We start from the raw sequence: 22668 nt of genomic DNA, 5'->3' as shown, positions 1-22668 counted from the left end.
AAATTTTTCATAATATTCCACTATTCTCATTTAGGTGTCTCTATTTTAATTTCCAATGAATTTAAAGATAATGTAAATATATCAAAATTAAGAAAATGAGCAGAAACAACCTAATATTTAGAGAATTAGGAAGGCAAAAATTTATATGTGATCAACTTCATATTCTGTTTTTTTTTTCAGATTTTCCTAGATCTACTCAGGAATATATTACAGACTTCATGAAGATGATTTACTGCTTCACACCAAATCACGCTGTGATGACAATTAGGCTGAATGGAAGTTACACAAGAGTTAATGATCAAAGATGGAGGAAACCAGATTCTTGAACGCAGTTTAGTGCATTTATTAAGCACGGGTGGGCACTGTTACTCCTCCTTCCAATGGCTTCCCAATGCTCAGAGGATCCAGGCTAAGCTTGTTAAGCTTGCGGACAAAGACTCTTGAAATTTTAACTAATCTATGTCTCCTGAGAAGTCTCATGTAATTCTTTCCCATAGTGCACTTTCCACTATAGTCATCCAGAATACCCACAATATGAATTGTCATGATTCCTCTCTTTTTTTTTAAACATCTTTATTGGAGCATAATTGCTTTACAATGGTGTGTTAGTTTCTGCTGCATAACAAAGTGAATCAGCTGTACGTATATATATATATCCCCATATCCCCTCCCTCTTGTGTCTCCCTCTCACCCTCCCTATCCCACCCCTCTAGGGGGACACAAAGCACCAAGGTGATCTCCCTCTGCTATGCAGCTGCTTCCCACTAGCTATCTATTTTACATTTGTTAGTGTATATATGTCCATGCCGCTCTCTCACTTCGTCCCAGCTTCCCCTTCCCCTTCCCCGTGTCCTCAAGTCCATTCTCTACATTTGTTGATGTTGTTCTTTCTATCTTATTACTCTTTCTCCACTTGGTAAAATTATTTTCGTACTGTCGTACACAATATCAAAGTCATCACTCCTCCATGAAGAAAAACATACCGTTATCATTGTACTGCTTACTATAGGGCTTACCATTCTGTTGTAATTGAATGTTTGCATTTACGTTGCCCCTAATTGGCTTTAAGTAGGGCCCTTCAGTGTGGAAACTGTTTTTTCTCATATTTACCTACCAATTTTCATAAAAAATTAAATATAAATTACATTTTAGAGGTATTTATGAAATAAAGAAATGACTTTTCAAAATCAATATCCCAAATAGAGCAAGAGACATTAAGAATTTTAGTAAGTAACTGAGTTATAGAATAGGTATTAGATAAACTTAATTGTACTGGAACAGAATATGGATTTCTGAAGAGTTCCCCCCCCACCGACTTACTACATAAGTATAGCTTTCAAACATTGGAAAGCAGTCTATTTCTTTATCCGATGTAAGTTTAACCCCAGTTAGATTTATATCTCAGCTGTAGCTGAGAGTTTGGAATCTTCCTCTGTATCAGTAGGAGAAGAGGAAAGAACAAGAAAAGGAGCCTCTTATCCCCAAAGCAGTTTGGAGATGGTGGAAAGGAGGGTACTTAGCAATTCAGCTGAGGAAATGACGAGAAGGAAATTGTTTTGTGTCTCAGGAACTGTGTGGAATTCCAAGATAAGAAAAACAGTTGCTAATTTGAGTATAAAAGCAGGAAACATGATATACTTATTTCCTTTTATGCAAACACAAGTATATGAGGGGTTGTGTGAAAATTATTTTTCTCTTGCTGAACCACAAAGACATAAAATCAAAGTGCTTCTTTTGGACATACTGGCTTTTCTTCTCGCTCTTCTCTTCCTGTGGATATCATGGCTAATAACACAACAAATTTAGGGAGTCCATGGCCAGAAAACTTTTGGGGTAAGATTTTCTTTAACTGTTTTTAATTTAAAATTAGGATGCAGAGAAATGTACTGCCTAAAACTTATTGAAACATTGGAAATCTCTGAGCCATTTTGTTTATGGTAAATCGATTACCTAAAGTTTTCATAAATTTATTACAAAAAATTTGTTCATATAAAATGTCCATAAAGTGGGCGATGAAGTCGTTCAAGGAGAATCTGGGCAACACATATAGATTATGGCTGGTGTTACAAAATAATGAGAAAATAATAGGAAATGCTAATTAGAAAACAATAAGAATAAAACTGAGAAAAATTTTGTAAGTCATTGCTGTTTGGAAATTGATAATTGATTTGTTGGAAAATTAAGTTTTATTTGTCTTACGGTTATATAGATTATGTATCTTTTTTAATGAAACTGAGAATTTCTATAGAGATTATTTTAACTTACATCGTCAATGTTATATTCTTTAATTTCCAAAGCGAATCTAAATAATAAATCTGTACTGAAGGAGTGTGATGACATGATTAAATAAGAAATCATATTATGAAATTAGACAAAAAAACTGTAATAGAACAAGTGGAACTAATACCACAAATAACATTATAAAGAAAGCCTAACAAGGGGAAAAAAGGAACAATACAACAGTAGCTTTTGGCTGGGTTCAGACCTGGCTTCTAGTCAGTTAGCAGCAGCAGGATGGAGCTGAGGTCAAAACCACGAGTCTTCCAAGGCTGGAGACACAGGGAGGAAGGGCTGAGACATGAAATTGACACGGATGCTTGGGTTCAGGGAAATTTTAAAAATAAAGGGGGCAAGTTGAGTTAAATCCAGAAAAAAACTTTAAAGGAGATAATGGAGTTTATGAAGAGATCGATAGCCCTATTTACTGGTCCCGAACAAATGTTTCATCTTCACAGAGAACTCTTTTAGACTTTTCGTTGTGATTCCAAGGTACGTTTGGGGAACTATCCGGTGAAAAATGAGCAGTGATGCTGCCTGCTCTGAACAACCTACCTGGTCGTCCACCATCACAGAAATCTGCATGGAAAGAATTAATTAATTCTTTTTTACCATCAACATTTATGTTTGTTTCAAGTCTGAAAATGAGGGATATTAATAAACATCATAATGTAATTATTAAAAAATTAAGAAAAAGAAAGTAAATTATACTTGCATATTGTAAAGAATGGCTTTGGTAATAAGTTATTCTATGTGGAAACCAATAGACAATAAATCTTTGAATTGTGGGAGTCTTACTTATATAGGTTTCTTACAATACAGTTTGCTGTCCTCCTTTACAGAGAAAGTGAATGTGCTAAACATGCTAAAAAATAGCTAGCGTGTGTTTACCCTAAATTCATCATTGCAAAAATAAGTAACTATATAGATTATTCAAAAGTAAAGTAATTCTTACTGCAAAAAATAATCTGTAAAAGCCAAATCAATTTTTTTCAGGCCATTCAAAGTTAAATTTCAGGTTTACTTAAAGACTTAAAGAAAAACAATCATTATCTACTGATTAAAACATGGATAATAATCATAAAATAAACCTCAATTAAAAACAGAATGTTTAATTGGAGTCTATTTACCAATCCTGAAAATTTTTTTTTAATATAGAAATCTATGCTTAAGAAAGAATTCAAACTTATTGTTCCAAAGATAGTTCCTAGTGTTTCTTTATCTTACTTTGTGAATACAACAGAAAATAGATGGAAATAATGAAAACCAGGAAGGGGAGTGTTACCTTGATAAGCATTAACAAAGCCAAACAAATATGTTGAGTAGATATAATGTTATAACGTTTGATGATATGGGGAAAATATATAAAAGATCACATTAATTCTTCTGGGGTTCAAGAAAATATCAAGTGTAAAATGCAAAAATGTAAATGTGAATATATGAAATGCAAAAATTTCCTAAAATATAAATGTTGATCTTTTAAATTTTTATTTCCTTTTTGTATCTAAATTGATATCTACATCACTGTCTCTGCAAAAATATTATTTGAAAATCTTATAAGGTACAGTGCAATACATTGCCTATTGCTTCCAAAATCAATTGTCTGCTTGGCACTTTGAATTCAGAGAATAGAGAAAGAAGAGTTTAGAAAAGCAAAACTTGTACATTTAACCATATGAATTTCCCAAACTTAGGCTGTATAAAAGTTGTTTTCCAAATATAATTTTCCTGATTTACTTTAATGAATGTTGAAAAATAAGATAATGATACCAGGTTATTACCAATAGTGATAGCTTGAATTTTTTTGGTGATCACCCATTAAACCTTATTAAATGTTGTGCAAACATTACAGTAATTAGTGCGAAGGTGGGCTATAAAGTTGGCCTGAGAGTGACAACACAGCTGAAGACCACCACCTTGCATTTCTCACTTTTGCTTTCTTTGATGCATTTCCCGTCCCTACAAACATCCCCCATGAAAGCAGCAGGAAACATAACCTGTGAAAGTTTGCTGCACTCTGCTTTAATGAAATAGACAAGTGTTGTTAAACTTGGTTAATTTTTTGGTATTCAGAATCTTAAAGAAAACCATTTGGTTATACTTCTTGCCTTACCACTTGTGTTTTTCCCTTTTGGCTAGCATTGTGAAAAATTGGGGAATTTATTGGCTTAGGAACTTGCATTTATTCACCTCATTTAATCCTCACCAAAACTATAACGTCTGTCCTCAAGAAGATTACACTCTTGGAGGAGATTATGTGTCCATAAATATGCAAATATATGTCTATACTGTCATGGAATAATACAAGATAATGTACATTAAAATGGCAATGATCGTTATGAGTTAGAAAGACAAATGTGGCAGAAATGGTCCCTAAATCCTCCTTAGAAAAAAAAAATGAGGCTTTATCTGTTCCTATAAATCAGATGAGTTTCAAATAGGGAAACAATTGTAGGAAGAACATTGTAGTCATTCATTTTTCCTACATTAACTTATTAACTCATCCTTTCATCCGTTTATCTATCCAGTTCATTAGTTTACTCAGAAGCATTGACTGACCACTCCTTATATATTAGTCAATACGTCAGGTGTTAGTGAGATAAATAAGGTGTAGTTGGAAATTTCAGGGAGTTCAGGAGAAGTGTTATCAGCAAATATGCAGAAGTAAAAACACACAAGCTGTATTTGTGGAGAAGTGTGAATGACTTGAGAAAGATTTGTGTAGTTTTGAAAGTCACTGTAAAAGTTTGACCTGATTTAACATAATTATTTTCAATTTACTTACTTCAAGTCTCCCCACTTTCCTCTTCCTTAGGACTTTTCTCTAAAGTTGGAAAGGGACAGTGGTGGTAGCTATACACTATCAAGGTTATTGGAAGGAGAGGGCCATTGGTTCTTGATCAAGTTCTGGTCTCTGCTGACTACGGATGTGTATTTCTCATCTGCTTTAGGGGAATTGTCCTTTTTTCTTGTCTCCGCTGCTGAGGACTCTTACCATAAAATTTGCCTCGTATGGTCTGTGCAACATTTGCTAATGTCATGATTTTTCCTTTCTGGTCTACTGGCTCTTATTCACGTACTTTTCCTTCTGTCTCAGTGGCACAGAACAATGTTGAATGCTCTCCCATCACCCTGGAGCTGTGGGAATTTGGACTGTATATCAGACCCCTAGACCTGGATATACTAATGTCCACACTTCCTCATTCCTCCTCTGCCTTTCAGGGACCCAGAGTTTCTCAGAGGGGATTGTCATCTTTCCCATCTGGATCCCTCTAAGAAGCTGGGAATGGATACCAATTTCTCTGGCATTCCCTAAATCAATCTGTAGCTCATCACAGGCAGAGATGGAGTGATGGCCCCCTCTCCAGGACTCTTACTGGTCACATAGTTTATAACCCTTCTTCTCTCTCCCAAACATCTCCTCTTTACACTGCTTCTGAAAGTTTACTTGTTATGGATTGAATGTTTATGTCTCCTCCACCGTTCATATGTTGAAGTCTTAACCCCCAATGCAGTGTTATCTGGAGATGAGACCTTTGGGTGTAATTTGGGTTAAATTAGAGGGTGGGGACGCCATGATGGGGTTAATGGCCTTAAAAGAAGAGGAAGAGATAGTACTCTTTGTCTCTCTGTCTGCGTGTATGCACTGAGGCAAGGATGTGGGTTCTCTCCAGAACCTGATCCCGCTGGCACCTGGATCTTGGATTTCCTAGACCCTAGAACTGTGAGAAATAAACATCTGCTCTTTAAGCCACCCAGTCTATGGTATTTAAAGGGCAGCCCAAACTGACAAGGGCATGACTCGTAGACCATGGTTTATTTTTCCCAATACAGTTCATTATAGTAAAAAGGTATGTTCTTGAGTCCTTTAGGCTCTTAGCATTTTGAAACTGCAACAAACAAACAAACAAAAACCAAAACACTTTTCTCTGTCTCACGTTGTCTAGTGATTGCAGTAAAACAATTGGTTTTCAAGACTATCATCTATTCTATGTATTTAATAATCCTATTACCAATTCTAAACATTAACTTTTTCTTTATTCTGGGTATCCTTGATAACAGCCCTAATCCTCTACCAGATAATTGAAATGGAGGCTCGTTAGTTGATTTGTTGGTCAATCAAGTGCAGTCAAGGGCAGAAAACCTTGGTTAATAGCTGAAAATTTTATTCTTTAACCTGTGGAAAAATATGTCATTTAGAGACCTACCTCAGCAGATGGGAGTAAGTTGTTTCCAGAGAGGTTGAGGAGGGAGAAAGCTTTGCTGACCATGCACCCCAAAGATGTTCTTTATATTTTCTCTTCCCAAATTGTAAACAAATACTGACTATATTTCAAATTCATATCTTTACTTTCCATTTTCAAAGCTCTTGGACATTTCTTATTAACAGCCTTCTAATTACTTCCTTTATATAAGTTACTTAGGAAGTTTGAATAACAAATGCTTTTCTTTAAAACTGCTGTATCTCAGTTCCATAGAGAGAAGTTTGAAGATTCATCTCTCACTGAACTCCATGCTCAGAGATTATGATTCAGTAGATATGGAGCAGAGCCTAGAAGAATGTATTTTTTGATAGGTTCCTGACTTTAGAACTTCTGCATCTACATTAATGAGAGAAATTTGCCTATAGTAGTCTTTTCTTATAATAGCCTCGTCAGGTTTTGGTATCAATGTTATGCAGGTTTCCTAAAACAGAGTAGGAATTGTTTTTTATTATCTGGAAACATTTGTGTAAGAGTGGCATTGTTTATTGTTTAAATGTTTGAAAAAAATCACCAGTGTAATTATAGGTAGTACTTTTAATAGGAAGGTTTTAAATGAAAAGTCAATTTGTTTAACAATATTGGACTACTCAGATATTCTACTGCTTCTTTGATTGCTTTAGGGCAGGAATCGTATTTTCTAGGAATTTGCCCATTTGAAGTAAATTTCTAAATGTGTTAACTTAAAGTTGTTCATGGTCTTCTCTCATATGTTTTTCTAAAATTTATTATGAAAGTGTTCAAATATACAGAAAAATTTGAAGAATTTTACAGGGAATATCCATATACCTACCGCCTGGATTCTACTATTAACATTTTTATAATATTCATTCTATCTACCAATCTGTTAGTTTATATTTCCAAGTAAATTGCAGATATCAGTATACTTCCCCCTAATTAATTCAGCATTTTTTTAACAGGAATTCAATATTTTTTTTTCTTTTTAAGGTCAAACATACATACAATAAAACGTGTAAAATGATCAAAAATGAAGTGCACAGATCATAACTGAACATTTGCTGTATTTTGACAAATACATACACACCTGAGTAACCCAAACCCCGATCAAGATACAGAACATTATCTCCAACCCAAAAGTTCCCTAATGACACTCCTAGTCAATCCCTGTCTACATCACCCCCAGAGGAAACCACTAATATGTATTTATTGAAAAAAAATCTATGTATAAGTGGACCTGTGCAGTTCAAACCTGTGTTGTTCAAGGGTCAACTGTGTTTCTATCTTTGTGAGGTCTACTTTTTTTCCTATTTGCTATTACTCTTAGGGAATAGCCCTTTGGAAGTCCAAATCAGAGTCTAGAATATTTCCCAGAGTCTATCCTCCTTGGTATTCCCTGAAATCCAGGCTTTGTTTTCTAAGCCTACTGAGATTGCAGAGTTCTACTCAGGTTTTTTGCCTCTTCTGCCTCTCTTTACAGATCACTGTATGAGAGATTTTCTTTTCTCTTAGAATTTGCTCCCTCAAAGTTTGGGTAGACCTCTGATGGCTTCAACCAGATTTAAAAACATATTTTTGATCTGTATTTTATAATTGGTCCCAGTGGTTTGATACATGTTAGTTTATCACACACAGAAAGTGATGGTCTACCGTGTTCCTTCTGAACATAATTTAACTTACCTTCTACTCTAACAATACTGTTGACTACTTATATTCAGAGTATGACTTATGCCTTGTGACTTTGGTCAAAACTACTTCCAAATCTCCCAGATTTTTCCTTACTTGTCCTACAATTGAGTCTAGTTTCCAGTAATCCAGAAAGAAAAAAGAAAATCAAGGGTGGCAGTTAGGCATCAGAAGTGAGACAGGATAAAATTTACATAGGGCAGTCAGGGTAAGCCTCAATGAGAAGGTGACATGTGATTAAAGACCTGAAGTCACCCTTGTAGATGGCTGATAAAAGAGTTTCAGGAATAGATTACCACAAGCACAAGGCCCTAAATTGGGAGCACAGCTGATGTGTTTAAGGAATGGCAAACAGGGCAGTGTGGATGGAGCTGAATAAGCCAGGGGAAGAGTAGTGATGAGCACAGATAATTGAGGTCAAATTGGGAGCATCAGGGAGGTAGTAGAGTAGATAATGAGAAGTTGAATTGTGGATATATTCTGAAAACAGACCCAATAGGATTTTCCGGGAGATGAGATACACATAGGAAATATTTATTCTTTGTTTAAATTATTGTAATTAAAAGTTTTCTGAACCTTAAATATAATTCTTCCTAAAAACGATTTTTACTGAAGTCTTATTGTCTGAACCATCCTCCTATATACTCCAGGGTACCAAGAACAGCATAGCCTACTTCAGTGATAGCTAAGCTTAATGATTCTTACAACTGGAAAAGATTTTGTGAATTGATCAATGTTCTGTTGTCAAAGATAAAATCACTTTTCAGATATCAGAACAATTCAACTCAAGGCCACTAGATGGTGACCTCTACTAAATTTTGACGCTAATGGACAGAATTCTAGGTGTGGGTAAGATTTATTGAAAACCAGATTCAATATTAGAATCTTAGAATTAGAAGGGACTATAGTGACCATTATCATTAGGCCAGGAAGGGTCAAATGACTTGGGAAAGTTATACAACCATTAGTAATCATAGCTGTCATTTATTGAGGACTTATGTGCCGGCCTTTTGGTAGTTGTATAGACACAGGTTACAAAATAGGATAACAACACTTAATTTATATGCTATGCCCTGCTAATGTTAGAGTTTGTTCCTTTTTTCCTTTAAGGGAGATCTACCTTTTCTAAGGCAATCATTTGGTCTTTTTAGTTGCGTTATATTGTAATTACGTGAAGTAAAATTATTTCCCCTTGATTCTACATTTTAAAAGTTTCTATTTTCTTTTTTTTCTTGAAATGAACCTTACGCTACTTTTCTCTATAGATTAACATTTTGGAATTTTTTTTTGTCAGAAGAGACTGTGGTAGAGAGGCTCAAAGGGCATATACACTGAGACCATGTATAGGAATGCTTGTAAACTTTAAATTGAAATAGTCGAAATAAATATGTCTCTTTAATCTTATCTATTATATCTGCTTGTATCCTGAGATATTTAGAATTTTCCATCAGACCCTAGTGGTTACATTGGTTTATACACAAAAGCAAGGACATGTACTTTGCAAACCAGAGTATTTGTCTTTTCACTTTATGTCATACCTGAGTGAAAGCCCCCCTGACCAGTGCTAGTTGTCAATATTCAATTATTAAAATAAATTGTGTTAGTTCTACAACATAAACCTTAGACTCTGTTTCAATATCAATAAAATTAGGAGACTGTGGGACTTCCCTGGCGGTCCAGTGGTTAAGACCCCACACTTCCACTGCAGGGGGCACGGGTTCGATCCCTGGTGGGGAAACTAATATCCTGCCCACCATTCAGTGCAGCCCCCCAAAAAAGTAAGAAATAAAAAATAAAATTAGGAGTGTGAGCTGAAACATTTTTAAGAGTTTGTTTTCACTGAAACCTTGTATCTCTGATTCTATATCTGAAGTTGTTGATATTTAAAATTCTCCAGTGGAGGCTGTTGATTTAGGAAAGTATAACTGTAGAATACATAATACTGCCTTACCATATTTTCCCCAAGTATTTCTGTCCGTAACAGGCTACTAAATCTGGTATTAAATTGATACAGTTTTTATGCATTTTCACTTTCATTTTAGATTAATATTTTCTTAGAACACACCAAAGAAATAAAGCATTCCCCTAATTGGGTTGTTTGACAGTTAAGTGATATAGTACACTTAAAATAGTGCCCAAGACCTATAAATTAAATTAATCAAATTAGAAATGCATATTACTGTTTACCAAAATAATAAAATAAAAATAGGTTTGCATTTTATAAACTATATTCCTCCAAACATCAAAATTTTCTTAATCACAGTTTTAGTGAAACCTTTCTACCTTGGAATAATAGAAGTTCAAATTTAAAAGGAGCTTATAGTTTACCAGTGAAGTGTCTACCTAATGCATTATTTTCCTACTCAAAGGTATAATAACATTAAGATGGATCATAATATATCTTTCATTCATCTATTCTAAATAGGAAGACAGAATATCTGAGTGAATTTATTCATATTCTTTGATTAAAGTGTTTCTCACGGTAATCAACTCATGGAATCTCTGGAGTATAAACTAATGAATAAACTCTTTCAGGGACAACTGATGACAATGTACAATAATAAATTATTCAAGTTATGTGCAATATGCCACACAAAAACAAAGATTGCCAAAAACTCACTGAAATATGGTAAAGTTAGGTATTTTTCTTAACCAAAGAACCAAATTTAGCAAAATGCCTGGACTCACATACTTTGGAAAGAAGAGAAAGGACTGGGTTTTATGAAGTATTTGAGTAGTTCATGATTTTTATTTAGCTCTTTTCTAAGAGCAACTAAAACAGTTTTTCCAGTGAAATCCAGAATTTAGGTAGCCATTATAAGCAAACAAAACTTAAAGGAACTTTATAATGATTATACTAATAATTAAAATTTGATCCAGCAAATCTATTCTCTGATAAACTATTATGGCATAAAATGGCAAAGACAAGTAAGTATAATAAAGTAAGCAGACGCTAAAGTTTCTAAAACATAATTTAATCTGATTATTAAATTACTGCTAGAAAATAACATTATCATTTACATCATGGGACAAGAGCATCTAAGCCTCAGTTTATCACCACTACCCCCCTCAACGTCTTATTTCTAGGACATTAGGTGGTATGATACTTTGGAATAATTTTTACATTCTTTTCACTTTGGGTCTCTCATGACCAGGTTCTTTCCTATTCTTACCACAACTTCCCAGATTAAGCCATTATTACTGCATGTTTGAATCATTGCTTCACCATCCTCCCCGTTTCTCTGCTTTCAGTCTACCACAGATGTCACTACCTGCTCCATCTTCATCCTTCCTAATGGGTAATTTTGCTCAAGCCTCTTCTTTGTCCACAGTGGAGAGGTTGAACTTCTTGGAGAAGTACTCATGTTCTTCCATCATCTGACCCCCAACTTATTGCAGGTAAAGTGGCCAATGACCCACTCATTGCCACATCTAAAGGACATTTTTCTTATTTTAAATCTTCTAGAATGTTAACTCTACCAGGACTGAGACTTTATTTTCTTCCCTGCTCTCTCTGTACTTAGCAGTACCTGGTATCTAGTGTGTGCTTTATGTGTTAACAAGTGAATAGTAAATATCTCTGGGGCATCTGGTTGCTAATCAGTACTACCTAAAATTCTCTCCTCACTTTGATTCAGAGCTAGTAATCTCTCTTGTCTCCGTGGACCACCCTAATTAGCCCTTCTTTTTTTCCCTGGTGGTGACTTCCACCACCAGTTAAATTCTGGTCTTCCTGGAAGTTTGTTCTAAACTTGCTTCTATAAACATAGTCCTTTCCTTTAGTAGAAGTGCTTTCCATGGATGGTTGAACTCTTGTAGCATGAAGATTCCCAGGTTTGCTTCTCTTTAAGTTCCATATTTATTTAACCCTGAATTCCAAATAGATGTCCCAGGGACACACACATTCAACATCTTCCTAATATCAGCTTCAGCCCCAGTTCTACATTCTCACATTTCTTCCCTGTTTGGATGAATGATACTAGTATCCACCTATCCACCCTCACCTGCCCACGCCAGAACCTGGGAGTCATTCTAGATTCATCCTTTCCTCAGTGTAGCAAAGCGTGTTTTTTTTTTACTGGTTGACTTTGTGTGTGTGTGTGTGTGTGTGTGCGTGTATGTGTGTGTTTGGTTGGTTTTTACTGGTTGATTTTTATTTTTAGAAGATGAAGGTGGGGAGGGATTGTATGTCCTTTGTTTTAAATTTTCTTTTGTTTTGAAGGATCCCCAAGTTTCCCCTCAATCTTGCCTCTTCTTTCCTTTATTTTGTGGTTCCCCAAAAGCACCTAATCTTTTCTTTCTTTCTTATTTTAAACAGCTTTACTGAGATATATTTCACAGACTATGTAATTCACCCACTTAAAGTATACAATTAAATGGGTTTTTTTTTTAATAGTTACAGGGCTGTGTGACCACCACCACAATCTGATTTAAGAACATTTTGTCCTTCAAAAAGAAACCTGTCCCTATTAGAGGTCCCTCCCATTCCCTTCCATCTCATCCCCTTGCCCTAGACCATCACTAAGCTACTCTCCGTCTATATAGTTTGTGTGCTCTGGACATTTCACGTAAATAGAATATAAAATATGAGATCTTTTGTGCTTGGATTCTTTTCTTCCCTATAGGAAGATTACTTTCCAAGACTGCCTCTTCCCATACCTATATTCACTTGTAAGTCTGTTTCCTATAGTCAGCGTGATCATGGACCAGTTCACCTTTTCACTATTTTTACAGTATTTCCAGAATTGCCCTTCTTCTCCATGATAGCTTGTGGTAGAAGTATGAGCGATAATTTACTGGTTTCTGCTTTCCATCATTTATTTTTTTTTATTATTATTATTATTTTTGCGGTACATGGGCCTCTCACTGTTGTGGCCTCTCCCGTTGTGGAGCACAGGCTCCGGATGTGCAGGCTCAGCGGCCATGGCTCACGGGCCCAGCCGCTCTGCGGCATGTGCGATCTTCCCGGACCGGGGCACGAACCCGCGTCCCCTGCATCGGCAGGCGGACTCTCAACCACTGAGCCACCAGGGAAGCCCCATCATTTATTTTTAATTTACCGGTTTCTATTTTCCATTGCTTATTTTATTTTTAATTAATTAATTAATTAATTAATTTATTTATTTTTGGCTGCATTGGGTCTTCGTTGCTGTCCACGGACTTTCCCTAGTTGTGGAGAGCGGGGGCTACTCTTCTTGCGGTGTGCGGGCTTCTCATTGTGGTGGCTTCTCTTGTTGCGGAGCACGGGCTCTAGGTGCACAGGCTTCAGTAGTCGTGGCTCACAGGCTCTAGAATGCAGCCTCAGCACTTGTGGCGAACGGGCTTAGTTGCTCTGAGGCATGTGGGATCTTCCCGGACCAGGGCTCGAAACTGTGTCCCCTGCATTGGCAGGCAGATTCTCAACCACTGTGCCACCAGGGAAGTCCCCCACTGTTTATTGTTTAGGTAAATTGAAGTTTGAATTTTTTTTCTGTCTTCTAATTATGCTGAAGGCATGGTTTTGTATATTTTTAGTTGGTCATCTTGTTTTTCTCTATTGTGTTTTAGAAGAAACTTTGGAAAATTCTGATTTACATGGTTTCACTGCCTTGGCAGCCCAGATTTTCTATAATCCCTTTTTTAGCTTCCAAATTTTGGGGCACTGATAAATACAAGTTAATGTGGAATTTTACTGTATTATCAATAAGGCTAATTTTAGGTTCTGACTGTGTTTATTGCTTTTTCCAGAGAAAGCCTAACTCTATGAAATCCCAGTCTCAAGAAATTGCACTTTAAGGCTATGACAATATTATTTTGATGAAAGACATTTTTGAAGAACAATACTGGGTCTAGAAGATCTGTTATAAATCATCTTGTATTTCAGAAATCATCTTCTTAGTATAAAGAATGTATTGCTTAGATTTGACATAAATAGTTGTTTTAGAGGATTTTGATATAAGCATTTGTGATAATTGTGAAAATAGGACATAACAAATATAGTCTTATCACGGGAGATAAATGTGACAATATAAGGTGGAAAGACACTAAAATATATCCAAAAATGAATTATTCTTTTGTATTTGTTAATATTGGTTTGTTTTGTTATTTCTGCATCATAGATTTTGTGTATACAATCATAGATTACAACAAAAAACTGGAGAGAACTTTGGCAATCATAAAATCTAACTCCTTGATTTGAAGAAAGTAATAAAATAAGTGAGTCTAAATAAATTTTATAAAAATCACACAGTATGTTAGGAATAGAGCTGAGTTTGGCACCCTAAATCAGTTATCTTTTGCTGTGTAACAATCCACCCCAAAACATAGTGACTTAAAACAGCCATTTACTTAGCTCACACTTCTGTGGGCTGGCAACTTGGGCTGGGGTCAGCTTGACGGATTTTCTGCTGGTCTTCTTTCATGGACCACACTCAGTTGTTGGGTTGACTGTATTTAAAATTCAATGCATACTGAGTTTTCCAAACAGAAATTTTAAAATTATATCCAGGTATCAGGAAAAATATGTTGAAATGCACAGAATTTGAGAGAGAAAGACAGGCTTTGGGATAGTGGGAAAATCAACATGACTTGTGGGTTAGATCATGGGGTAGAGGGTCGGTAAGTGTGGTGGGTGGTAAGGCCAGAAGGGTCTTCTAATATCCAGCATGCCTTTCGATTCAATGCAGGGTCTCTGCTACCCAGTTTTATTCAATAATATGTTTTTAGTTCACAAGAAGAAGCGATAAGGTAGAATTTCCATTTGGGAATGGCATTTTCCCCTCCTCGCAACAGGAAATCTGGACAAATACAAGTTCTGTGAGTTGGAGGATACTGGTGTTATAACAGAGATTCCATGGGGATTCAGGGGACAGGAATTTCAATATCACAAGGGCATGATAACAGCATGAACCAGGTTGGGAACCAAGAAAGAGCTCAGTAGTCTGCATAGGTCATGTCATCAATGAGTCAAAGATATAGGTGAGAGTCCAGGAGTTCCGGAAATATGACATAAATCAGTCAGCCCCCCAGGTGGTTCTAGCCCAGCACTTCCTGTCTCAGAATGAGAACAGGAAGTGAGGCATCATGCAGCCTGTGGGTGGAAGACATTGGTGGGGATGATGAAAGCAGACAGAGGAAAAGGCAAAGTCAATGTGACTATGAAATTTTTTTATCAATTTTTGGCACATTAGTTGCTACCGTAACTCTAAAGGAAATAATCTCTGGACTATATTTGCAACTCCATAAAATTTATGAGCTAAAGAACAGCCTTTTTAAATAAATGAGACTTTTTAATTACTAATTTCTTAAAGATAATAAAATAGCATAAGCAATATGGAATGCTACAGTTAAAAAAATCTCATTTTTTATCCTTTATTCTTTTGCTTTGATAAACGGAAGCATATCCGCTTCATTTATTCATATCCACCTAGCACCATCTTCTATTTCCCAAATCCGAAATCGAAGTTAATCATGTAATCCATAGTAACTATTTGTATTTTGCCTATGTATTTAGTTGGACACCTATTTACAAAGCAAATTGCCTCTTTGTTTTCTTTGTTTCAGAGGGCGTTATAATGTCCTTCACAGTGTCCATGGCAACTGTACTTGTAATTGGAGGATTTATTTGGGCTTTGTTTGTTTGTTTCTCTCGAAAAAGAGCCAGTGCCCCCATCTCACAGTGGAGTTCAAGCCGGAGATCTAGATCTTCTTACACCCACGGCCTCAACAGAACTGGCTTTTACCGCCACAGTGGCTGTGAACGTCGAAGCAACCTCAGCCTGGCGAGCCTCACTTTCCAGCGCCAAACTTCCCTGGAACAAGCCAATTCCTTTCCAAGAAAATCAAGCTTCAGGGGCTCAACTTTCCATCCATTTCTGCAAAGTCCACCACTTCCCGTGGAAACTGAGAGTCACATGGTGACTTTCCCTTCATCCAATACCTCCTCCACCATCAACACTTCCCACAGTCTGGGCCGTCCTGATTTCCACTGGTCCAATCACAGTCTTCGGATTGGCCTTTCAACACCAGCCCCACCTGCCTATGAGTCAATCATAAAGGCTTTCCCGGATTCCTGAGTAGGGTGCTTTTGTTTCTCTCTTTTCTTGTCTTTTATTGAAAGGAAATCACAAATAGGCTAAACAGAATTTTGAAGACATGGCCCAAATGCCTAATGAGTTTCTAACCTGAAACGAGCACACACAAGTTGGACATTACAATGTAAAACACATTTTCTTTGAACACATCTTTTTTCTTTGTCTCACAAAAGAATAATATGTTTCCAAAGAGTTGTATATTTATGTATTTTGTATTCGATGTGAGAATTATTAAAGATAGTGATTCTTACCTAAGAATCAGCTGGATACAGTATATATATTTTAGACTAAAATAAAAACTTTAGATATTTGTGGTTTACAATCCTCATTTGCTGTCCAGTGTGACTATAAAGGGGAAAAAAATCACTTAAAAGTGTATAACATTTTTTTAAAAAAATTTCTATCCTAAGGCATTTTAATTTAATTTTCTTTAGAAAGACAAGTGCACCACATCACCATCTTGGATTTTCAATGGATTATATGGACACAAAATGACAGAACATAGGAGATTCTAAAGTTCCTTTGATTCCACTCATTTATGAGAAGTGAGGGAAGCAAGTAAAGGAAGCTGAACTCAGTGGGTGTTGCAGATACTATAGTAATTCTGACACTTATTTTTCCCCCAGACTCCTTTTGTGCTTTCCCCAAGAATAGTTATCCACATCACTGAGGCAAAATCCTTGTTTTTACTCACACGGTGATTTAACATTTCTTTACTGTTGTGCTTATATTGCTATAAAAACAACAACAGCAAATCCAATTCATTTGATCTAAAAACAAATTTTAACACTGAGTTTACATTTTTTTTAAGGGGTAAATTGTATTTCTTACATTTAAAGCTAGCAACTGGGGAAGTACATTATCTAGGGATCTTCTGCAACTTCACAGACAGAAGGGTTAGTGGGGAGACAGTCTTTCAGCCAAACAGGTGTTACAACCATGAAGAATCCTCCTTCCTGGATGGACTCATTGGTCATCATCTTTTATTTGCTTCTCTATGAATTTCAACTTCAGCTTCTGTGAAGAGTCTTTGCACAAAGGTTAAACTATGTCAAATGGTCCTTGGTGCAGATAGTTATTTAAGGAGTCCACCTCTACAGGTAGCCACCCTCCTAAAGGAAGAGAGCTTCAGTGGCCAGATGCCTGTGGCTGCCCTTTTTCATTTAAGGACACGAGTTCACAGGATTATTACTCAAAAGACCTGTGGTTTGTTTCTGATATAATGAATATTTAGCTTATGTTGCTGTTTGTTTCTCTGAACATTGGAATTTTCCGTGAAGAAAAATGTACTCTCATTGTAGTTTCTGCAATGCAGCTGTCCCAGCTAATAGTGTCTGAATATGGCTCAAGAGTGGAATAACTCTTACTTAATAAAAGATTCTGTATAGCATTTTCTTTGTTTTTTATTTAGCTTACATTTTCCATTGTTCTTCAAGGACAATTATGCTAAAAGATGTCTATAGTAAATGTCTATAAATAGATGCTCTCTAAGGCAATATACCTGAAAGAAGAAAGAAAGAAGGAGGAAAGGAAGGAAGGGCAGAAGGAAGGAAGAAAAGAAAAAAAAGCTCGCAGGATAACGAATTTGTTGTAAGCTGTTTTTGGACAAACTTGGCAGTTACCTTATAGCCACGTAAGGTTTTAAGAGATCATTAATTTAGTAACAAGTCTATCTTTTGCTTGTGAGTCATCCTTAATGTTTAACATGAGAAGTAAGTAAAGTGTATGGTTTTTGTCTAGAATTTATGCTGGGAGTAAAAACTGCTTTATGTCTCTCAAATGAGGAAAATGAGAGCAGAAATCCCCTGGGTATTTAACCATCTGGCAGAATTATTGCCTCCTCTCTCCCCAAGTTATGAAACAATCAAAATGAGTATCTTGTAAAAATTGTGCAATGTATGAAATGTGAAATTAAAGCAAAAATTGGAGACTTTTTTAGTTGTATTTGTTTTATTTGAAATATTTAGTTGAATACAGAATAAAATTAAACTGGTGTCAATTTCGATTCAGAGTTTATTTATTGAATAGCCTGTGACGATTTCCTATTTATTTGGTATTTTAACTCAGTTAAGGCCATTCTCTGTAAACTATTCCAGAGATACAAACCTTACTTTATCTAATAATGTATAACAGAAAAAGAGTAACATCACAAATAAAAGAAACAGAATTTTCAATGTATTAATACAGGTGTAAAAATAAGTAAGTTATTTGTTAAAAACATTAGATTCTTACCTCGCTAGGTAAACAATTCCAAAATTATTTAACTTTTTTAGAGAATAAACTTTTTTATTGAGATATAATTGGCATATAGCATTATATTGGTTTTAAGTGTACAACATAAAGATTTGATATACATATATATTGCAAAATGATCACCACAGTCCAATCTAATTAACATCCATAACCACACATAGTTACTTGTGATGAGAACTTTGAAGATCTACTCTCAGAAACTTTTAAATATACAATATGGTATTATTAACTATAGTCACCATGCTGTACATTACATCTCCGGGGTTTATTTATTTCAGAACTGGAAGTTTATGCCTTTTTTGATGACCTTCACCCATTTGATCTCTCCTCTCTTCCCCTGCCTCCCATGTCTGGCAATCTGTTCTCTGATATCAGTAGAAAGTCCCATTTATTCATTTGGAATTTTGCCTAATATATTCATGTCTTGAAGCAACTAGGAATAAACTTTTTGAAACTAAGAAAAAGAACCCTAGTAATACATGAAAACCACAAGCCAAAGCTGAAGAGCTATAGAAGTGTCTAGTTTTATTGCAAGTGGTGGCTGATTTACAGATAAGGAAGAAAAAAATCAAGCCAGAAATTTCCAAAATTAATTAGCTTCTGGGTAACGGGAGCAAAAGACGGACAGTTTGCTTATCTTTCATAGTGTGAGAGTACACAACACACTCTTTTGTCTGCCAAACCCTCTGCTAGTCTGAAAACCATATTCCTTTCCCTGACTATCCACATGATTACGGCAGGAACAATCACTGCGTCAAATGTAACCCCATTAATTGGTCTAGGAAAAGGCATCTGAAGAAGCAAATCCAGTGGTCCTTTGCAAAGGATATTGTGGTAGGGATCCCAAGAGAGGCCAATATCTCTCAGATGCTTAAAACTGTAAGAAGTAAAATTTAAAAGCGTTTTTTTCTACCACATGGTAGGAAAGAAATCAAACTGATCCACAGAGAGAAATTGAAAAAAAAAATGGAATTGCCAATGGATTTGAAATTCTTAGTCCCTGTAGCTCCTGAAGGCTGGCTGTATACACCCCTTGCCTTCCTAAGGCATGGCTAATGAAACCTTTTTTGGATTTGACTGAATATCACAACAGCTTTCTAGCAAATTCTCATTTTTCTATAAACCAAATTGGGTTAGACTACAATAACTTGCCAAAAAGGTTTCTAACTAAACAGATATTTAATATATACTGCTTTATCTTTGAAACTGATAAATTGCCAAATATGGGCATAAGAATATTATGAGATATTATATCAGCAACTGCTAGTAAAATTAGAGTATCTATCTTAGGAAAATAGGCATGTAGACAAAAAACAGATTATATAGCAAATGGTAGAAAACAGAGGAAATAATGAAAACTAAAAAGTGAAAGCATAAGATCAGAATTAAAATAAAATCAATTACATTCTTTACAAAATTAATTCAGACGAAATAAACACAACACAAAATAACAGCTTCTATTGGATGAAAAAAATTCCAGCTGCAAGCCACCTGTAAATCTTGCCTAAAATGAAGTGATTCAGAAAAGTTGAAAGTATAGGCGAAGATATATTAAAGTATACCTATTATCAATATCAGAAAAAGTTGAATTCAAGATGAAATATGTGAATAGAACAGAATATTGCTTTATAATATTAAAGACCATAATCCCAATGAAGATATAAATTATCTTGAGTCTTAGGTAGTAAGTAGCAAAGCACAAGAAATGTTTTTATAAAAAAATTAATTTCTTTTATTTATTTATTTTTTTGGCTGTGTTGGGTCTTCGTTGCTGCGTGCGGGCTTTCTCTAGTTGCCGCTAGCGGGGACTACTCTTCGTTACAGTGCGTCATTGCGGTGGCTTCTCTTGTGGAGCACGTGCTCTAGGCGTGCGGGCTTCAGTAGTTGTGTCACATGGGCTCAGTAGTTGTGGCTCACAGGCTTAGTTGCTCTGCAGCATGTGGGATCTTCCTGGATCAGGGCTTGAACCCATATCCCCTGCATTGGCAGGCAGATTCTTAGCCACTTAGCCACTGTGAGTCCCCAGAAACGTCTTCATAAAACAAACTACAGACACAATGAGGGATATAAAGATATATTTGAATATATATGGGGGACATGCCATAATTTTTAAGATATTTTATGCCTAAATTAATTTATACATTATTTGAAGATATACATAATTAATTTAGGTATATTAATTCTATTGAGAAATAGAAAAAAGAAATGGAATTGCCAGTGGATTTGAAATTCTTAGTCCTTGCAGCTCCTGAAGGCTGGCTGTATACATCCCTTGCCTCAATATTTTAAGATATTTTATACCTAAATTAATTTATACATTCAATCTATTTCAGTCAGAATCCTTCCATAAAGGCTTATGTTTTGTACCTGTTTTTTTTAATTGTCTTTTGACTTAGATGAAGATAGAAAGTCATGTTGGAAATAAAACTTAAGAGACAAAGTCATAAAATTCTGAGAAAGAAGTGTAATAAGAAGAAACTTGGCCTATTAGATATCAAAATATGCTTAAAGCTAAAGTAGTCATTCACCAAAAAAATCAAAAGAAAATAATGTACAAATCAACCGAACAGAATAAACAACATAGAAATAGAACAAAGTATGTATGGAAAATTAGTTATGATGAGGGTAGAATTTCTAATAAATGAAAAAATTGATTAACAAATGTTTTGGGGAAAACTGGATGGCCATAGAGAAAAATCTCTCACTTATCTTAAAATAAGTTCAAAATGGGGGCTTCCCTGCTGGCGCAGTGTTGAGAGTCCGCCTGCCGATGCAGGGGACGCGGGTTCGTGCCCCGGTCCGGGAAGATCCCACATGCAGCGGGGCGGCTGGGCCCGTGAGCCATCGCGGCTGAGCCTGCGCATCCGGAGCCTGTGCTCTGCAACGGGAGAGGCCACAACAGTGAGAGGCCGGCGTACCGCAAAAAAAAAAAAAAGAAAAAAAAGTTCAAAATGAATAAGAAACATAAAACATTAAAATAAAATAAAGGCATACCATAAAAATAGAAAAATATTTTTAAAATATATACTTAGAAATAACTTTTCTAAGTGAGTTTGGATGGTGGGAGATCAGATTTTTTTAACTCTGAAGGTTAATTTTTTTAATGAATAAATCTTACTGTTTAAAATCTGTATTTGAAACCAACTCTATGAGACTTAATTCATATGCAATTAGATGCAGAGCATTTTAAGAGGATTGTTGTTGCATTTTAAGTGTTGAATCTGATCCATTTTGCATAAGTGGTGTGGGTCTGGCCTTTGACGTTATCTTCCTGAATGTTCTCTGATTGCTCACTCAGGCGTATTGTAGACACAGGGTCTGGTCTCATTGAATCTTGTGCTATCTTTACCAAATCAAATCTGTAAAGTTCACTTGCAATTTAACGTATTGTTTCTGAGTCATCTTGACATTTTGACTTCATAAGTGTAAACTGAAAACTGCATTTACTGGAAATTTGTTTTTAAAAATAAAACAACACAGGCCAGATCCATGACCTACAGATGCATTATAAAATTAGGCAATGCTTATGAGATAATGCTTCTGAAAGAAATTTTTAAAAATAAATTTATATCTGTTTTAGAGCACATAAAAGTGTAAGACTGCGTTCAATAGGAACAGAAACTATACAAGCAATAGTGTAAATTATTAGGATGGAATCTAGTTTTTTAAAAGCTGGGGGGGGGGCTTCCCTGGTGGCCTAGTGGTTAGGATTCCAGGCTTTCACTGCCATGGCCTGGGTTCAGTCCTAGATTGGGGACCTGAGATTCCACAAACCATGCAGGGCGGCCAAAAAAATAAAATAAAATAAAAGGGAGGCAGAGAGCATAGTCAAATGTTAAAAGGGTGACGATGTTTAGCATTGTTAAAAGAACTGACCGGGAAGTTTCTCTTTATTTCAAAGTTATAAATATTATAAATAAGTACGATTTTTGGCATAGCGCACCTATATTTGAAAATCAGTGCATAATGGTTTTTATTAATAGAACTTTTGCATAATTCATAATAAATGATTCTAGTAATATTGAAAGTTGAAATTTTCCTGGCAGATAATTTTTATTAGCGACTTAAAGAGTCTAGAGTTATTTCTGGCTGCTGAATGGGATCACAATATGACCAATTCCATCACTTTATTTTTCTTAAGCATTTAGAAATACCCAGGC

General features: G+C 35.6%; 1 protein-coding gene across 1 annotated transcript; it reads left to right on the top strand.

Moving 5' to 3' along the window:
• Positions 1–1652: 1652 nt before the first annotated feature.
• MYCT1 (MYC target 1) lies at positions 1653–18254 on the top strand. Its single transcript, XM_004263705.4, has 2 exons — positions 1653–1833; positions 15726–18254. The coding sequence occupies exons 1-2, from the start codon at positions 1782–1784 to the stop codon at positions 16235–16237; spliced, it is 564 nt and encodes a 187-aa protein (XP_004263753.2). The 5' UTR covers positions 1653–1781; the 3' UTR covers positions 16238–18254.
• Positions 18255–22668: the final 4414 nt, after the last annotated feature.

This window comes from Orcinus orca, chromosome 12, assembly GCF_937001465.1.
Source record: "Orcinus orca chromosome 12, mOrcOrc1.1, whole genome shotgun sequence".
Classification (NCBI taxonomy): domain Eukaryota; kingdom Metazoa; phylum Chordata; class Mammalia; order Artiodactyla; family Delphinidae; genus Orcinus; species Orcinus orca.
Note: the sequence above shows the minus strand (reverse complement) of the source record. Positions and strands in the feature narration are given on the sequence as shown.

Bases quoted from the DNA above. Each gene is read 5' to 3' on its own strand.
- MYCT1 (XM_004263705.4), top strand. From the start codon at position 1,782: ATGGCTAATAACACAACAAATTTAGGGAGTCCATGGCCAGAAAACTTT. The intron at 1,834-15,725 runs GTAAGATTTTCT...TCTTTGTTTCAG, and splicing joins ATGGCCAGAAAACTTTTGGG to AGGGCGTTATAATGTCCTTC.